The sequence below is a fragment of the Taudactylus pleione genome, unplaced genomic scaffold, assembly GCF_031769625.1.
Source record: "Taudactylus pleione unplaced genomic scaffold, aTauple2 ptg000082l, whole genome shotgun sequence".
NCBI lineage: Eukaryota > Metazoa > Chordata > Amphibia > Anura > Myobatrachidae > Taudactylus > Taudactylus pleione.
The window spans coordinates 3,192,664-3,213,053 of NW_028284484.1; the positions used below are offsets into that span (position 1 = coordinate 3,192,664).

Genomic DNA, 20,390 nt, shown 5'->3' on the forward strand with positions numbered 1-20,390 from the left:
TGTCCGTTGCATCGCTGGGTACACACATTGTTTAGTTTGTACCCAGCTTTACACCCAATTTTTTTAACATTTGTTTTAATAGCAAAATGTGCATTTTCTATTAAGTATGAATAAAATAAAACCTCAGCTAGTATACAGCTGATATAACTATTATACTCCAAAACAACCCCCACCCCCCTACCACATACAAATAAAAATTGTTAAAGAAGGCTGCAATCCTCCCATCTCAATATACACTAAAAATGTATTCAACCTTGAATCATTGTATATTAACAAGTATCTTTAATTCCTTCACTGCAGACAACAAACTGGGATTGTCCCCCACATATACCTTATGCCTTAGGACAAAAAACATGACCATAAGCTTACTTGTCCTGAGTACCAGTGGGAATAGTGGTAGCCACGGCTGCTGCTTGTGTCCCAATCACTGTGGCCAACAATGATCGGGAAGCCTGCGTGACCCTCTTACCGGCGGAAGTAGTAAGCAGTACCTGCGGCTCCTGTTCCCTCTTTGGGCAGCCGTCGCCGATTTACCTCTACCCGGCGCGGCTGCCTGTAGAAGCAGCAGCCATGGCTCCTGATAGCCGCGGCTGCTGCCTTGTCCTTGGCCCCCCGCCGCCTCCCGACGCAGCTACTGCTCTGTCCTTGGCCACCCCGCGCCCCCTCCTACCGATGCCGCTGTTGCTGCTGTGTCCCCACCTCATCCCGGCGCTGTATCTTGTGTGACTACTGCACAAGCAGCAGCCGCGGCACCCCCTTTCAGCTTTAATCCGCCTCTGTCCCGATTGGGCAGTGTATCGTGTGATATATACATGACTGTAGTTGTGTGATTATTGACAGAGTCTCCGTGAGTGCCGTCCGCTTTCTGCTGCTATGTATGTATATATATATATATATATATATATATGTGGGTGTGTATATATATATATATATATAAAGCAGCATAGGTACAATAGCGGCTGGTCAACCTGCTGTTATGGCTGCGACTTGAGTCTTTCCTTAGTAATGCCAAGAGTGCCGCACATTTGTACATTTATATACAGTATATATATATATTTATTATCACATTATGTAACTGATCACTATTTAAACATGAGTTTACATTCTTGTGAAAAAAATTATACTGAATCAGGTTTGAATACCTCTTATTTACATAATTTGCTATTACAAAAACCCGACAATTTTGGGGGCATTTTTTTGAAAAAATATTAGCCAGTTAAGTGGTTAATATAAATCAGACTTTGCATTTGATTTTTGATCCAATAGAATATTTTAAATAATAAAACAAATGAAAATGGCATAGACAACAATGATGGGACCCTTAACCTAGTATTTAGTTGCACAACCTTTAGAGGCAATCACTGCAATCAAGTGACTTCTGTAGCTCTCAATGAGACTTCTGTCAACAGGTAGTTTGTCCCACTCTTCCTGATCAGGTTTGATGCAGACTGCATGTTCCAGCTCTTTCCATAGATGTTCGACAGGAATCAGATCTGGGCTCATAGAAGGCCACATTAGAATAGTCCAATGTTTTGTTCTTATCCTGTCCTACAAGGGACGCTCCAAACAGACACCCTGCAGCATCTACTTACAGGAGCTGGCAGCAGTTAGCTCTGTACGGCACTCTACCCTTGACCTTGGGGTTCAGCTTGTCATCTCTTTGGAAGATTTCCTTGGCTCTTTATCTACATTTCTTCATATCCTTTTGTTTAATATGTGGTCGAATTTCCTCTTGCTGCTGTGTCCAGAGAGGTTGACTACAGACCCATGGACTTTTAACTTAATAATATTTGCAACTGTAGTCACAGGAACATCAAGCTGCTTGGAGATGGTCTTATAGTTTTTGCTTTTATCATGCTTGCCTATAATTTTCTTTCTGATCTCATCAAACAACTCTCTCCTTTGCTTTCTCTGGTCCATGCTCAGTGTGGTGCATACAATGATACCAAGCAGCAGAAGGACTACTTTCCTCCATTTAAATAGACTGAATGACTATAGAGAATAAGCAATAATTAACAGGAGACAACAGCGTCTCATTTCATCACTTCTCAGGAGGAATGGAGTTTTGTTTCAGTGAGCTGCAAAGGTACCAACAAGTTTGTCCATGTCTGTATATATAACCAGGCACTTGCCAAAATAGACGTCAGACATGGTGTCAGACTGGGGTAGTAGTATAAGTAGAAGAAGGTCAGAATAGCAGTCTCAAGAGAGATTCAGTAAACTGGGTGTTTATTTGTACAAAAAATGAGCAACATTTCGGATTTAGTGTGGTCCTTTCTCAAGCTTAAGTTAGCCTTCCTTGATTACTTTAAAAATACTGTTTTTTTTAATTTACTTTAAAAAACAAAACAAAAACATTTTATTTGGACTACCTAATAGTTATTTTTATACAGTTTTACAGGCCCAGGCTCACACCAGAAGCACGTGCCAGGTGAGTTATCTTGTTCCTTGCTCTTGTACTGGTAGATGAATAGGTGAGTACTGGCAATGATCTGTCTCTCTCACTTCTTTGTTTCCTGTAAGAAAAAACAAATATTTTAAACAATCATTAATTACCCAAGAGGGTGAAAAATTGTGCAGAACTCAATTTACTTTGAAGCAAACTATAATATCCATTTTAGGACAAAATCATATGACAGTCACACATCAGTATCATCCAATCATCCATTTGGATTACCTAAAACAGGGGCCTGTGGAGCTTATTCCTTGTGGCCCGCAGATGGTTAATGCAGTGCAGACCTTAGTGAGTGCGGTCCACACTACACAGAAATAAACACCGCCGCTGGTACCCTTGCAGCTCACTCGTTCTACCCGGCGGCGGTGTGTTTGTTTTGTCAGCCAATGAGAATCAGACAGACTCTCATTGGCTGCTGCACCCACGTCCAGAGTCATGACGTCTCTCCCTTAGTGTAGAGCGGACCGGGAGGACAGAGGAGCAGACAGCAGCAGGCGTGGGGATTCAGGTAAATGTTGGTTTATTTTTTTTGTGTGTCTTTATCCTATATATGTAAAGGGCACTGCATAGGGGGGGCTACTACAGGGGGCACTATATCAGGGGCACTGCATAGGGGGAACCTCTACTGGGGGCACTGCATAGAGGGGACTACTACTGGGGGCACTGCATGGGGGACTACTACTGGGGGCACTGCATAGGGGGGACTACTACTGGGGGCACTGCATAAGAAGGGCCACTACTGGGGGAACTGCATATGGGGACTACTTCTGGGGGCATTATATAAGGGGCACTGCATAGGGGGGACTACTACTGGGGGCACTGCATAGGGGGGACTACTACTGGGGGCACTGCAAAGGGGGGACCACTACTGGGGGCACTCTATAAGAGGCACTACTGGGGGCAGTTATGGGGCATAGCTATAATTGTGGGAGGAGGGGGGCCGTTTTTTGACCTAATTAAAATTGTAGGAGGGGGCAGTTATGTGACATAATTGTGTGAGGAGGGGCAGAGTCTATATACCGAGGGTATAGCTTAGTGGCCCTCGGGCTTCACTGAATTTTTCAATGTAGCCCACACAGTCTTAAAGGTTAAAGACCCCTGACCTAAGAGTTATTTTTATACAGTTTTACAGGCCCAGGCTCACAACGGAAGCACCTTCCAGAAGAGTTATCTTGTTCCTTGCTCTTGCACTGGTGGATGTATAGATGAGCAGCACTGGCTATGATCTATCTTTTTCTCTTCTTTGTTTCCTGTAAGAAAAAACAAAAATTTTGAAAAATCATTAATTACCTAAGAGGGAGAAAAATTGTGCAGAACTCAATTTACTTTGAAGCAAACTATAATGTCCATTTTAGGACAAAATCATATGGTAGTCACACATCAGTATCATACAAAACATCATAATTCTCACATTTCAAACAAGCGTGTGATGTGTGGGAGATGGTGTGTGATGGGAAATTAGTGATGAAGGGTGTGGGTGACTGTGGGGAGATGAAAAGTAGTACAAAAAAAAGTTAGTGTCTCCTATAGCAGCGAATCAGATTCTGTCATTTTTCTAGTGCAGTTAGGAAAATGAAAGAAAACATATAATTGGTTGCTGTGTGCCGGTACTCCTAAATGATTTATGAAGGGTGACAGGTAACAGAATTTAAAATATAGAATGAACCTTGCAGGAGATGAAAACGGAATAATAAAGGATTGGAAAGACAATCTATAAGGTGGTAATACGAAGATCAGTGCCCTTTACTGGAACATACACATACACCATTTTTTCTTTTAAGAATGAAACTGATGTGTGATGAGGTAAAGCACAGCATCATATAGCACTCATCCCTGTGCCTACTGAAATACAATGTACAGGAAGAAAGAACTGTGTGTAAACCAACTATTGTGAGCTGCTATTAATAATGATTAGTTACATGATAATTACATGGACCTTATTCAGGGTTGTACGCTAATGCTGCTGCACATTTCACAGCCGTGGATATGCGAAGCTATGCTAATACAACAGCGCCCGGGACTTGTACTAAGACGCCCATCTGAGCCATTGCAGCTGTCCACAACACATTCGCTGCTTCGGACACAGTTCAGGCAGCAGAGTCTATGGTCACTCAGCATGGCCGCTGTAAAGGAGCCACCGGAGCCATGTTTCCTGCATACAGGATCGCAGTTGGTGACTGGTACATGCCCTGAAAATGGTCACAACATGTCCGCATTTTTCTTCCCACTCTCTGTTACCTCCCACAATACGGCCCCTGTCTGTCAATCACTTGCTAATAAATCCTCTGGGCTAATGTATTCACAAATCAATCACGCACATGCGCATTGCGGCTGTAACGCATGCGAACCCGGCCGATAACCGATCAACTGCGTGAACATTGGTATAGCGAACTCAGAATCAGGCCTTATGTTATGTCTATAGCTATAACATTTAAAGTTGTGTCTGTGCTACTCCTGCAGAGTATTGTGCTGCTATGTATTGTTTATATGTTCCCCTTGTGGTTTGTTCTGTGTTCGCCCTGCTCCATTTTCTATTCTTCTTACAACTCAGACTGTCACATAATACAAAGAGAAGTGTAATAAAAGGATTGCCTAGGCCTTGGCAATAAAGGTGAACACCAGCTGGTACTCTCTTTGCACAAGACGTAAAACTATTTTATCCTGACCCTTGTTAAGTTGGGTATACACTAGAATAACAATAAAAATATCAGGCGCTAGCCCTCCAACCAATTGAGTGAAAAAAAAAAAAGGATTGTTTTCTTATAATTTTAGATCAATGGACTAGTGTCCAATATCCAATGACAGCAGCCCCTGCATTCAATGTGGAGAAACTGGATCTCCAACGATATAACATACAAAACAAAAAATGATGCAGGAGGCGCTAGTCAGTTAAACAGTTTTTATTTACAAAAACATACAAATATAATATCCTAAGCAAAAAATGTAAAAGAGTTTTGTAAAAAAAACATAAAAAAAAAAATCACAGATAGTATCACATAAACGTACAGTATATGCTTAGAAGGTTTAACATCCAGGATAAATATCCCCATCCTTATGATTAATAAAACACAAGAATGACCTGAATGCCCTATCTTGAGCAGCATTTAAAAACATTACCAGGCTTTAAAAATGGCAACTAATTGTAATGATGTTTCTCCTTGTATCCCTAAAAAAACAGACACTTCATAATAAATGTAACAACTTCTTTGGGGAAATCTCCAGTAAATATGTATTTATTTAAATGCTGCTGAAGATAGGGCATTCAGATCAATTCTTGTGTTTTATTAAGTATAAGGATGGGGATATTTACCCTGGATGTTTAACCTTATAAGCATATACTGTATGTATATGTGATACTATCTGTGATTTTTCTATGTTTTTTTACAAAAATCTTTTATTTTTTGCTTAGGATATTATATATGTGTGTTTATGTGAATAAAAACTGTTTAACTCGCTAGCGCCTCCTGCATACGTTTTAGTTTTGTGGGTACACACTAGGTTGACGTTGGGCAACTCGCCAACGTATCTGAGGATTGGTAAGTGTATACACACTTACTAATCGTCTACCCGATGTGACGGGCTGACCAGCTCAACTGGATGGGCTTTTAAATTTGCCCACCCAGTTGAGCTGTCAATCACCGCCAGGTCTCTGCAGCATATGTACGGGGTCACTTTAGATATACACTCTTAATGACTATATGACCCGGAAGTGCATGTATAGACAGCTCATCTGGTTATGTCAATCTTTTGGGCCTACATTACCATTAAAAATAGACAATTTAATGTAGATTAATACATGACACAGGATGAAGACTTTTGGAGGATGGCCTGGTGTCAAGAAGGGCAGTTCTCTCCAGGAAAAACATCAGGGACAGACTGATATTCTGCAAAAGGTACAGGGATTGGACTGCTGAGGACTGGGGTAAAGTTATTTTCTCTGATGAATCCCCTTTCAGATTGTTTGGGGCATATGGAAAAACGCTTGTCCGGAGAAGGAAAGGTGAGCGCTACCATCAGTCCTGTGTCATGCCAACAGTAAAGCATCCTGAGACCATTCATGTGTGGGGTTGCTTCTCAGCCAAGGGAGTGGGCTCACTCACAATTTTGCCTAAGAACACAGCCATGAATAAAGAATGGTACCAAAACATCCTCCAAGAGCAACTTCTCCCAACCATCCAAGAACAGTTTGGTGACCAACAATGGCTTTTCCAGCATGATGGAGCACCTTGCCATAAGGCAAAAGTGATAACTAAGTGGCTTGGGGAACAAAACATCAAAACTTTGGGTCCATGGCCAGGAAACTCCCTAGACCTTAATCCCATTGAGAATTTGTGGTCAATCCTCAAAAGGCGGGTGGACAAACAAAACCCCCAAATTCTGACAAACTCCAAGCATTGATTAGGCAAGAATGGGTGGCCATCATTCAGTATGTGGCCCAGAATTTGATTGACAGCATGCCAGGGGGAATTTCAGAGGTCTTGAAAAAGAAGGGTCAACACTGCAAATATTGACACATTGCATAAACTTAAATTAATTGTCAATAAAAGCCTTTGACGCTTATGAATTGCTTGTAATTTTACTTCAGTATACCATAGTAACATCTGACAAAAAGGTCTAAAAACACTGAAGCAGCAAACTTTGTGAAAAGCAATAATTGTATCATTCTCAAAACTTTTGGCCATAGCTGTAGGCACTCACCAGAGCCATATCATCACATCTTATTTGTATAAACTAAAATCCAATCCTTCCTTATGGGTTTATTTAGTAATAAGTGATTACACACTCTACAGACTTTATGTATTAATGTGTATTGAGTTGTCGATTTTTTTTTAATGGTGATTTGAACAACATGGAAATAAATGATGTGAAGTGAGAAATCACATGTGCTATCAACACAAATCACAATTTCACCAAAGTATTCCGGGGTCCCATCCATATTATCAAATTATCATCTATCTGATAAAAATTGGCGTATTTTCTATATTCCTTATTTTAAGGAACCATTTAATTCATGTATAAATATGTTTGGTAAAGATGGGGCAATGGCCAGACCTATTCTAGCCCCTTATCTCCTTGTCTCTGCTTTGCTGGCAGTATGCCTGAGATGGAGAGCTTTAGATATACGTGAGCAAAGCTACTGTATATATGGAGACAAATCACCGTCACTACATGGTTTGAGAGCAGAGTAAGGACCAGGTTCAGAGGTCGACGGAATGAAAACATCTTATTTATGTGCATATGTCCGGGGCGCACTACGCATGTGTCCCGATGGCTAGTACTGGAGGACACATATTGGAATTGCATGGATATCCTAGCGATTTCAAAGAGCGTTCCTGGGCGGTGACCGTGGGAGGCTATCGTCAGCGGGCATGTCGGTGTCAGGGACTGTGTCAAGCACAGGCAGCCATGTACCGTCGGCCATTCTGAGCAGCCATAGGACTGATGGATACACAGATATTGCGTCTTTGTGCACACATTGGTGGATTTGTGCTGTAGCCGGTGTGTGTTACCATACAGCCGCTACTGTTACTACATCCACTTCTGCATCAGGCCCTAAAACTCATAAACTAAGGAGATTGGGCCTGAATCAGAGCCGCTCGCACTGACAGAGCAGAGCGCTCGCTCTGAATCAGGGCCAGGCTTTTTTTTTTTTTGGAGCGACCATCGGGCTTGCGACGAGACCCTTGTGGTAGGGTGTTGTTTATCGCAAGCCCCAGAGAGCTTTCGGCTCTAACAGAGCCGGAAGCTCTCCACTGACATCACTTGTGATGTCAGTGGGGCCACCCCAAACAGCAGACGTTCTCATGGGAACGTCTCCGTTTGGGCAGCCACCCCCCCGGCCCGCCCACCAAAGGGGGCGAGCTGTCACTCAACATCGACAGCTCGCCCCCTTTGGTGCGAGACCCAGAGCGACGAATTGCCTGTCGCTAGCCGGGTCTCACACATGCGTATGACGGAGCCGGCTCCTTCGTGCGTATGCGCTGTGGGCCACCATCAACCTGGTTGCGAGCGCTCAACGCTTGCGACCGGGTCTGAATCAAGCCCACAGATCACTGGCCATTTTGCAAAGTCAATTATGAGTTAGGAGTCTGTATAGTGAGTACAATCTAAAGTCAAGAAGTAATATAGTATCAGGTATAATAGTGACATCATATTCAAGGACATCTCACGTGTTATGGATCACATTTAGACCACTACTTCCCGCTCTCAACTGCAATTTACACTACAAAGTGTGGGCAGAGGGTGTTTTGGTGTTGTTATTGATTGTATAGTCAAGCAAAAGTAATAGACAGGGTGAGACAGAGACCAATAAGACAAGTAGGGTGAGAGACATAGAGCTATTTCACACATGCCGGTTTTGACCGGGCGGCAAAAAGCCACTCGGTATTTAACCGGCTGTGAAATGTAGTACTGCAGGGAAATGACAGGCTCCTTTCACACGGCACGGTCGCCATGATATAGCCGGGAAAAACTACTATGCAGGACGGTGCCGTGCCGTGGCCGTCCCTGCACGCCAGTAGTGTGAAGGAAACAATGTTTCCTTTCACACACACTGGCTTCTGCCGGCCGGGCATGTGCAGCTGCTGCTGCTGTGCATGCCCAATAAGAAAAAAAAAAAACCTGACACAAAAAGCGGCTCAAAGCCGCTGCTTATGAAAGGCTACCGCCCAGTTCTTGCCTGGCCAGCAGCCGGCATGTGTGAAATAGCTCATAGGGTGTGATTCAGCGGTGGATGCAAAAGGCAGAAGCATCTATGCTAATGCTGAGATTGATTCTGTTCATACAGAGATGCTCACTTGCAGCGGCACTAATCTGTCTCTGGGTGTCTTCCGGCGCACCATCGAAGCTTGCACCAGCCCTATGGCAAGTACAATATCTGCGTTTGTATATGGCGTCCTGAGTCAGCCTTACTGTCAGTAACACTGCGCATCCGCCTAACCATCCCCGTTACCTCCCAGGAACGACCACTAAAATCCACAGCTCTTGTTCATTCTGCGTCTTGAGGCAGTAATCAACAGGGGGTATGCGACTCGGATGCAAAGTACTTCCGACATCGGCCAACTGCATGAGTATCGGCACTGCGTGCAGTAAGCGTGCACCTCTGCAGCAGGCCCAGAGTGAGAGAGCAATCAGTTTGTACTGGACTGATTGTACAAAGAGCAGGTTGCTACACTGTTAGCTTTGTTTCGCCATACCCCTGAAAAAAAATGTAGACCATTCTCAGTGAAACGTACAATTGTGTGATGCAATTTCTTGTGGGTGCAGTCTAGTATAATCATGTCAATACACCCCTAACAAAAAATGACATCAGTGAAAAAATCCAATTGTAACATCCACATTTTTATTGTATTTTTAGTATAATTTATTGTGTTTGTTTGACTGCACTCAAAAATAAATGTACCCATTGTTTTGATTTTAAATGATTTTGGGAGACAGTGTCCATCTGAATTGCAAGGTCCCCCCCCCCCTTCTCTGTCTCATCGTTTACACCTGCAGTCAATCATGGATCAGTCTATGGAACAGGAACATTCCAGTGCCATTACTACCAGTCATTATGCTTTTTAAACCTCTACTAGTGAAAAGGATGATGTGAGAAGAAAATGTAAGACCCCCTCAACATCAAATTAATGTTTGACAATGTCAAAGTAGACATCAGCTCTTGAATTAAGTTTAACGGGAAAGGTTACAGATAAATGTGGTGATTTGTCAAAGAAAAAAGGAAAACATCTAATCATTCAATACAACACCCGCAGTGGCGTAGAAAGGCTCAAACCATGGCCATTTTTGCTGGTAGATGTTCTACTACTCACTTAAATGTACTTGAATGGTCAGTGCAGAAGCGGGTGCCCAGCACAGTCATGCATCTTCTATAGCATCCCATGCACCACCTTCTCAAGTCTAAAAGCCTGAAAGAGCACTGAGGCTGATGAACAGACTCCAGTCTTTGTTATCTAACAACCATGACCTAGAACAGTGGTGTCAAACTCAGGCCCTTCAGCTGCAGTGGAACTACACATCCCAGCATGCACTGCCAGAGTTTTGCTATTACTGCATGCTAAAACTGTGGTAGGGCATGCTGAGATATGTAGTCCCACAGCAGCTAAAGGGCCTGAGTTTGACACCACTGACCTAGAATATATCCAAAGCTTAACCCACCAAGTTAGTTTAGTGCTGAGAGACTACACATTAAAGTAGAGTATGGCCTTGGCATTGTGTAAGGACACCATGACAGTGGGAATAGTATTGCATCCTGGATGGAATTTGTGATAGAATATGTGGGTGATGTGCAATTTTTTTGCCCATAGACCAATCCAGGAATTCATTTGTTGATTGGTGAAAACCCATGTAATGACATTTGTACAGTGAACCAGTGGCGTAACGTGGGGGTGTCGAGCAGGGCACGTCAAACAGTCTTATTGGCTGCTGCACCCAGGGCCGAAGCCAGGCTGCAGCTCACTTATGAGTGTCTTCCGGCTCCCGCATTGGGTGAAGGGAGAGACGTCATGACACAGTGCCGAGCGGGAGGGGAGCAGCGTACAGCAGTGGCAGGAGCAAGAGCGGGGATTCCGGTAAGTAAATTATGTGTTGTGCGTGTCTTATGTGTAAAGGCACTACTGCTGGGGGCACTTTATATTGGGCACTGCATAGGGGGCACTACTGGGTGCATTGCATAATGGGCACTACTGCGGGCACTACTGAACACTGCATAAGGGGCACTGTATATTGGGCACTACTTGGGGCACTGCTTAAGGGGCATTAATGGGGGCACTGCATAATGGGCACAACAGGGAGCATTGCATAAGAAGCACTGCATAAGGGGCACTACTACAGTGGGCATTGCATGAGGGACACAACTACTGGGGGCATTGCATAAGGGGCACTACTGCTGGGGGCATTAAGGTGCATATGGAATGGAAAAGTGTTCCCAAAATGATGAGAAACGGTGGTGTCATGTTGACACGCCCATTTTTTACTGACCACGCCCACTTTTTTGCAGCACGCACAAGGGTGGGGGCTCCATCTTGCCCTGGGCTCTAAATACCCACTGCAGTGAACTTAGCCCGGAAAGGTCTATATGAAGTATCAGACACCTCTAATTTCATTTCCTTTGCCTGATTCATAATGTCAGGCCTACATGGGGTTAAGATCACTCATTCTTTTCGCTCTATGGGAATGTGGTGGCTTTGGGGAAAATGTTACCAAAGAACATATACTAGCACCAGGAGACAAACTCAGTGAAGATCGATGCAGTGTGGTGTTTGCTGCAAGACCAGGTATCTGGTTTCTATAATAAATGAGAAGCTGGAGCTTAAGAACTGTTTAGGACCTTGGCGGATAGCAAAGTTCTCTGAGGTCTGAACAATAATAACCAATCGTAGATCCATGAGACAGGGGAGAGAGCACAACTTCCCTCTATGGTTGGAAAGAAGGACATCCAGTGGAGAATGAACTTAAATGGGTTTTCATGTTAACTTAACACTACACAGATGTGTCCCAAAAAGAGCTAGACCTCTAGGCAAAACCTCCTGAGAAGGCACTGGAGTGTCCTAGTTACTGTATGAGGTACCTCTTTGCCCTTTGAAGGAATATTTTGTCAGTGTGTGATACCCTCACCTGATCATCATTGAAGACCATTGTAAACAAGAGAATGATCTGTGTGGAGGATGACAGAATGATACATCCCATCCCACACTCTATTCTGTTACAGGTAATGTATAGTTCTACTCTGTGTGTGTGTGATATTTGCCTATTCTGCCAAAATGGCCGGAACCCTCCAGAATATTGGGTGTTGCTCCCGTCTCTCCGGAAGAGTGGGCAAGTCTCCCGGCTGGCACCACCCGTTCGCTCCCACCTTGCATAAGTGGCCCGTCAGGGGGAGATGAAGCAATTCAGCGCGAATCGTGTCATCATCGTGACCCCGCCCCGGCTACACAATGCCGGTAATCTCTGCATTGTGTAGCGGGGGCAGGGCCGCGATGGCGAGACCACACCCCCGCCTTCAAAAAACGCCCGGAAGAGGAAGCCAGATTGTTGGCAAGCCTGGTGTGTGTGTGTATGAATATGTGTGTGCGTTTGTGTGTGTTTTATAATTAGGTATGTTGTATATTTACTTTACTTATGTAGATATTATATGTTTAGAATACAATATACACCTATATGTTATATGCAGTGCAGCCAGATCTGAAGATATCGTCAACGATTTTGAGCAAATCATGCACTGTACGCAATACCGGAAGACAATTGATAAATCGTTCCAACCTGCCCTATCCAGACGTTACCTCAGCCACTACCATCGCCTCCATTTTGTGGTCGGATTATCACGTGCTGAGAGAGGAGGCAGCATCTGGATTATCTATATCTACTTCTGCAGTCCTGTCCCGATCTATAATTCTCTGGTATGTTGCCTAATGATTTTCATGTATATAATGCACTGCTTTTCACTGATATGTACTGCTGAGGTATGTTACCTAGTGATTTTAGTGTATAAAATGCACTGTTATTTACTGATGTGTACTGCTGAGGTATGTTGCCTAGTAATTTTCATGTACATAATGCACTGCTATTTACTGATGCGTTTGATTTTTTTTATAAAATTTGATAAAATATATATATAGCAAAGCCAACTAGCTCAAGTCACGTGACCAGTTAATACTTCAATTACGCAAGTAATACCACTCCCCACACAAGTATGTATAGATGGGTGTATAGGTGCTATTTCCTAGTTTAATGTTATCTACTTAATCAGTACACCAATCATTCTCATACATCTGTGTCCTTTTTTAATGTGGTTTTTGTGTAATTTGACGCAAAAAAAGAGCACTGTAGTATATGCGAATGAATGTTGTAGTGAATACTAAACCTACAATATTTTTTAAAATTAAAAATGTGTGCACTACTTTACAATTAATTAATGATGCATACATTAAAAAAAACACAAAAATTAAGAAACATTAACAAAACCTTTTTTAAAAATGTTTGCTTAAAAACATTAACAAAAAGTTTTGAAAACATTTTAACATAAAAACATTAAATATTCTTTATTAACAACAAAATCTTTTAAAAAAAATATTTTTACATTAAAACGTTAAAACATTCTGTATTAAAAAAAAAAAAACATTTATTTACATAAAACATCAACATTATTTATTTCCTATAGACATTCATGTTTTAGTTGTTAAATTTTTTTTTCAGAATATTTTAAATATGTTTTTTGTGTCTTTGTAGTAACAATGTCAATGGAGAAGTATTGCCCATTTTGGACATCATTCTCTACAGGGAAAAGGAATGTTTGTGGAGCGTGAAATCCAAAAGATATTCCAATAAAGTGAAGAAAAATGCCACCATAGGAGAAATGGTGGCATTCAGTAAACCACATTACAGTGGTGCGGACGCAGACTGCTTCCGCAATAAGACACATTTTAGAACCGTGTTCCTCAATGAGCACAAAAATGTGAAGTTGTCCATGTGCACAGGAGCAGGAGCCGATGAGAGACCCTGTGGTACTACAACCTCAATGTCATTTACTCTTGATCAGGACCCAGAGAGGCCTTAGAGGAGTTCTCTGGACCCTAGGCTTGGAGAAGATAAGGAGGAACATGTGGGAAAAAGTTGCAGCATTGATATAGTAAGTGGAAACACAACAACACATCATGTAGAATTGCAACATGAAAAAAACAAGCGCTAATTTTTATGTATTTCTGTACAACTTATGTAGAGAGTTCCACGATGTATGCAACTAATTTTAATAAAAAATATATTAGTGTTTATAGCCCTTTAAAAAAAAGTGGTAGATGGAAAGTCAAGTTTTTGTTATTGCAGCCGCTTGATGTTTGTAGTACTGGAGTGCAAGTGGTGGAGTTACTAACTTTCCATATAACCTCTCCCTCTCTTACCCCCTGGCATCCGGTGCTGAAGCAAGTCTTCTTACTGCGGCCTTTACTGGGATTGTGGATCGCGGGTCCGGTCAACGGTGTGTTTTGCGGACGGGAATGACGTCACCCAGGAGCGCCGGAAGCACAGGTCTTCTCAACTATCTCCAATGCGTTTCGTATCACAAAGAATACTTTGTCAAGGATAGTGTATCCCTCAATGAGAGCCATATTTATTGAAAAAACTTTATTTTTGTTCTTGCAATGGACAGCATGTCCAGAAAGGGAGTTTAAAAAGAGAGGTAAGCTCATGGTAAAAGTTTATGCAATGATTTTTTGTGGAACTCTATGAAAAGGTTGACTGTGTCTTTATGTAATAAAATAAATATTTAAAACTTGTATGTGTTATTATTAAAGGAGTAATATACTACATATTTTTGGGTTGAAAAATTTTAAAATATAAAAGTCTAAGATTATAAATATATAAAATACATATTAAAAAATGTATGTGCAACTGGCTTTTAGACGTAAAACAGGATACGAAGTTGTAAAAGACTAAGCGGGATTGACAGGAAATCAGATTGATGGAGCTTATACAAACGTGATGTTACGATCCTCTAGCAATTGCTAGGACCAACATGGAGATATTGGAGATATGAGGCACATCGAAAAACAGTCACAAGCAGAATATTAAAATCATGGTAGTTTACTTAATAAGTGATATGGTGGACCTGGAGGGCCAGTACAAACACAACATGTCAATGGTGCAGTAAGGAACTGATACAATAGGACAGTCAATAGAATATAGCCCAAACTAAAGTTGCTGAATGGCCAGGAGGGCCTAGTTGACAGCGATACTTGAAACATGGTATAGAAGCAGGATTGCTGTATGGCTTAGTAGACAGCGATGCTTGAAACATGATATAGAAGCAGGATTACTGGATGGCCTTGAGGGCCTAGTAGACAGCGATGCTTGAAACGTGGTATAGAAGCAGGATTGCTATATGGCCTGGAGGGCCTAGTAGACAGCGATGCTTTAAACGTGGTATAGAGGCAAGATTGCTGGATGGCCTGGAGGCCTATTAGACAACAATGCTTGAAACGTGGTATTGAAACAGGATTGCTGGATGGCCTGCAGGGCCTAGTAGACAGAAATGCTTCAAACATGGTATAGAAGCAGGATTGCTGGATGGCTTAGTAGACAGCGATGTGGCTAACGCCGGGGTACTTGGGTCACTTAGAAGCCGGTGAGCAGAGTACACGCAGCATGTACTGATTATAACTGGAAGTCTGGATGCACAGAAAGCAAGATGCATAACCAAAAGTTCCACATGAAAACTCTATAGCCGACAGGGCTGCGACAGTCCAGGAAGTTCAAATAGGATCAGTTGCCAATTAGGCAGCACTAGGAGGAAACATGTGAAATCCTGACATCTGGATCTCCTAGCAACCAGCAACCTAAAAGCCTGGTCAGGACCAGGAGGAATACTGGCAGGAGACAATTCCTGGACTGGACGTAACATGTGATGGTTTTTATTCTAATAAGATTTGCGCTCCAGTATTACAAACATAAAGCGCCTGCAATAACAAAAACGGGACTCTACATCTACCCCTTTTTTAAAAGGGCTATAAACACTAATATTTTTTTAAATTAAAATTAGTTGCATGCATTGTGGAACTCACAACATAATTTGTACAGAAACCTTCACTCATATACATATAAATTAGCGTTCGTTATTTTCACGTTGCAGTTGATCCCTATTTAAACTGAGCTGCTCAGCACACACCACTAGCGCAGAGTATTATATTTCTATTTTATACACCATGTAGAATGTTCAACAGTACCTTTGGCTACATTTTCCCAGTCATTTTTGTTACTTAATAAAGTCATCCTGTCATGGTACTTCCCCCACACCGTTAAATTATGCCCGGTATTCCTCCTATACTTGTTTGACACGTGTTGGTCCAACCCCTGCTGCCACCGAAGTCCAGTGTTCCATTTCCTCGGTGTGCTCTGGCTCATATGGCATAACTGTGTACAATGGCCTTTGCTGGTGTGTTTTTCACTGGTGAAAATTTTGCAGTACATAGCATGCCTTGACAACCCAGTCGATCTTGTCTGCACGGAGATTGAGGACTGTGTAGAAGATCCTGCAGTGATTGCTTAAAATCCCAAAGGCATTTTCCATAATCCGCTGTGCTCTTGAAAGTGTGTAGTTAATTATGCACTTCTCTTTGGTGAGTCCCCTTTGCGCATATGATTTCATGATGTTCTCATGTAGTGTGAAGGCCTCATCAACTACAAAGACAAAATCCAAGCCGTGCTCAGTTTCCTCAGCAGACGGTATATTGAGAGTTTTGGCCATCAACTTCTCGTAGAAAGTTGCTTGCTTAAAGGAGCCACCATCAGAAGCTCGACCATTTTGTTGCCAACGCCCACAAATATGAATTTGTAGTTAGCATTGACCACAGTCATTAGAACAATGCTGAAGAATCTCTTGTAATTATAACAATAGGATCCGCTATTGGGTTATCCACACATGTTTGTCATCTATGGCTCCCTCACAGTTTGGGAAGTTCCTCCGGGTATCAAATTCTTCAGCAATACTTTGCCATTCCTCCACAGTTGTAGGGACCTAGAACAAAAACAAAAATAAAAAATGTATGTAAATACATCTCCATAACTTTAATATTTTACAGACTGCAACACCAGAGCTACCTGTGGACCTGTCCCCTGAAACAAGCCTAAGCAGCCAGCAGCTGGAATGTGAACGGGTCAGTGTTGCGCAACCACTACCACCAAAGAAAAAGGTGAAGAAAAAAAATGGTGGCACCGATAGGTGACAACTACCAGCTGTCACAGGAAGTGCTAGCCAGTGCACAGAAGTCCTCCAAAAGCCCCCCTGATGATAGGACATTTTTGGATCGCACATCGCCTGTAGCTCTTAGTTTATGACCTGTTGGTATGGAGGGTATCCGGGCTACTTAGGTCATAAATACAAATCACAGACAAGCCTGAACAGCCTGTTAGCGGTAGTCCCATACTGCCTCCCACCCCATCACTGTCAAATCCCACACACACTTATGGTGCTCAGTCCTACTGCCATTTACTCTGCGATGATGCAGTACCCATCACAAACACCAACCCATGATGAGGAACAATTTTACACTTTATAATTATTTTTTTTTTAAATGTTTGAAATAGGGACCCATTTATCAACGACTTTAATCATACCTAACGGGTTTTAAAACTCATTGCGCATGATATATGGTGCTTCAGCCAATCAGCTCCCAGAAGTCAGTTATCAAACATGTGACAGTTATAGGACCTGATTGGCTGGAGCACCAGTGGTTGAAGTGGGAATTTTGAAGTGGGGGTATAAAAAATCTAAGGTTGTACATATGCGCGTGCACCAGGAAAAGGGGCGTGGACATTTAAAGGGATGTGTCATTAAGGCATGCCCCTTTTTCATCAGTGTAGTGGTGCCCCTTCTACAATACCCACAGTAGTAGTGACTCATATACAATGTCCACAGTAGTAGTGCCCCTTATTTAATGCCCACAGTAGAAGTGACCCTTATACAATGCCTAGAGTAGTAGTGCCCTTTATGCAATGCCCACAGTAGTAGTGCCCCTATACAATGCCCACAGTAGTAGTGCCCTCTATACATTGCCCACAGAAGTAGTGCCCCTATACATTGCCCACAATAGTAGTAGTGCCCATTTTAGTAGTGCCCCCTATACACTGCCCACAGTAGTAGTGCCCTCTAAATTTTGCCCACAATAGTAGTGCCCCTTTTAGTAGTGCCCCCTATTCATTGCCCACAATAGTAGTGCCCCTTTTAGTAGTGTCCCCTATACATTGCCCACAATAGTAGTGCCCCTTGTAATAGCTCCCCTATACATTGCCCACAATAGTAGTAGTGCCACTATTCATTGCCCACAATAGTAGCAGTGTACACTGCCCACAATAGTAGTGCCCCTATACATTGCCCACAATAGTAGTAGTGTACACTGCCCACAATAGCAGTAGTGTCCCCTATACACTGCCCACAATAGTAGTGCCCTTGTAGCAGTGCCCACTATACATTGTCCACAATAGTAGTAGTACTCCTTACACATAATGACACACAAACACAAAGAGTACTTACCTGAATTCCCGCTCATCACTCTGCACTGTGGCATAGACATCATGATGTCTCTCCCAACACCCACTGTGGTTGCTGGAAGGTGGAGCACAGGAGTGAGCTCCGGCGTCTGGCTGCAGGGAGGGAGCCGCCAGCCGATACCTGGTAACAAAATCATGGTTACAGGCAGGCACCCGGCCGTCATATGGAGAAGGCAGCAGCGGCACCTTCTCCATATACCTCTCCAGATGTTCCTGGCGGGCGGCTCAGTGCTTGAAGTGCTGATATACCATACCATTGTATACTGGCACACTTCGAGCAAGTTTCAAAATTTTAGCGTTTGATAAAAATTGTTGATAAAAGGTTTTGATTCTTTAATATGTGTCCCACATGTTGGAATATGTTATTTACAAAAAACCTTTATATTTAAATTTATATTATACTGTTCCTGCTAGGTTGCACTTAAAAAAAAAAAAGTTATAAAAATTATATAAAACAACCTTTGCTAATATATAATTATTTGTTAATATATGTTGCCATGATTTAAATATGGTGCAAATTTTATATTAGTTTTAACAAAAAACTGTTTCTTTCACAAGAAATAACAAGCTGGAGTTTTTCTTACCTTTAAGTCCTGCTGTTTAAGAACAGAAATGATGGCTTTGCAGGTCTATGTGATGATGAGCCCCAAAGCTTGAGGGGAGATGAGGGAGCCAGCCAGGAATCTGAGGGTAGCCACCAGCCTCTCCTCAGAAGAGATGGCCCTCCGCAACTTGGTATTCTGCCTCCAGATGTAGGGAGTCACCAGATGCAGTAACTCCTGGAAGGTGTCGTCATCCATGCGCAGGAAATTTCGGAAATCATCTGGATTGTTCTCCCGAATCTCCACGAGCAGTGGCATGTGAGATAGAGTCCCTCTGCAGCAGCCACTCCTTTGTCCAGCAGGACTTATGACTCTTCTCCTATTCTGGTCCCTCTCCCTGTCAGCTAACACCATACCGTCAGTGTATGATGCCCTAACTTCATATCGATAATGATCCATTATAAGCAAGTAGAGAAACACTTTGTTAAGCCAAACAAAACAAAGTAGAGCAGTAAAGCAATGTACAACGTTCAGCAGATATACACCAAGCCTCAATGGTCACAAAGCAGAACTGCAAAGAGTTAAAATGGTGTCGGCTTTTTATACCCTCTAGAAAGTACAGCCCATGTCAGGTGTTTCCAAAGCAAACAATATATTGTTCGGTTGTTTGAAAGATTGCACAGTGTGTACACACTATGGGCCTGATTAAGCAAGGATAACAATTGCAAAGCTGCACACAGTCAGATCCTGGGCTGGCCACTCCTGGAAAACTGGGCGGACACATATATTAACAACTGCACTACCTCAGGGCTTCGGACAGTGGACTGATTCAGACCTGCTCGCTAAGGCGCGATTGCTCGCTGCCGGGCTATTGTGGCTTAGTGCGCATGCGTATAATTCGCAGTGCGCGTGCGCAAGCACGTCTCAGCGATAGGGAATTGTGAGCTTGTAGCACACAGACTGCCCATTAGTTTGAGTGACAGATAGTGCAGTTTGTGGGTGGTAACAGGGGAAGGTGCTTGTAAATGGGGGAGTGGTGTTGCGGACGCAGGCGTGTCAGGCCGACAAAACGCCATATAATGGGCGTGCATAATTAGCAAAGTAGCGTCATTGTACATGTCACCTGCATGTATTTCAGCCAGCACTGATCGCAGTGCTTGCGGCGGGGAAAGGCAACCTCAAGGCCTGCGAGCAGCTCCGATGGCTCTCGATGTTACTGATTAATCAAACAATTCCAGGAGATGACGTGTGTTGCGAGGGGAAAGGTGGTGTCTTTATACACTACTAAATGCTCAGTGACGTAGCTCGCTAAGACATAGAGGGCGTCCTTACGCCACGAGGTGCGACTGAGAAAT

At 42.8% G+C, this 20,390-nt stretch overlaps 1 protein-coding gene across 9 annotated transcripts in view; it reads right to left on the reverse strand.

Annotated features, from left to right (window-relative positions):
- Nucleotides 1-2,226: 2,226 nt before the first annotated feature.
- The window catches only part of TNFRSF14 (TNF receptor superfamily member 14), a 102,573-nt gene continuing 84,409 nt past the window's right edge, over nucleotides 2,227-20,390 (reverse strand). For 7 of the 9 annotated variants that reach the window (XM_088468188.1, XM_088468187.1, XM_088468183.1 and 4 more), the window contains 2 exons: nucleotides 19,078-19,472; nucleotides 13,610-16,961 (listed from right to left, as the gene is read on the reverse strand). In XM_088468188.1, coding sequence (XP_088324314.1) covers nucleotides 19,123-19,472 — 350 coding nt within the window. In that variant the 3' untranslated portion in view covers nucleotides 13,610-16,961; nucleotides 19,078-19,122. Of the gene's footprint in view, nucleotides 2,517-3,610; nucleotides 3,706-13,609; nucleotides 16,962-18,476; nucleotides 18,615-19,077; nucleotides 19,473-20,390 lie in introns of those variants that run through there. The other 2 variants (XR_015877772.1, XM_088468190.1) reach the window with 2 other exon arrangements.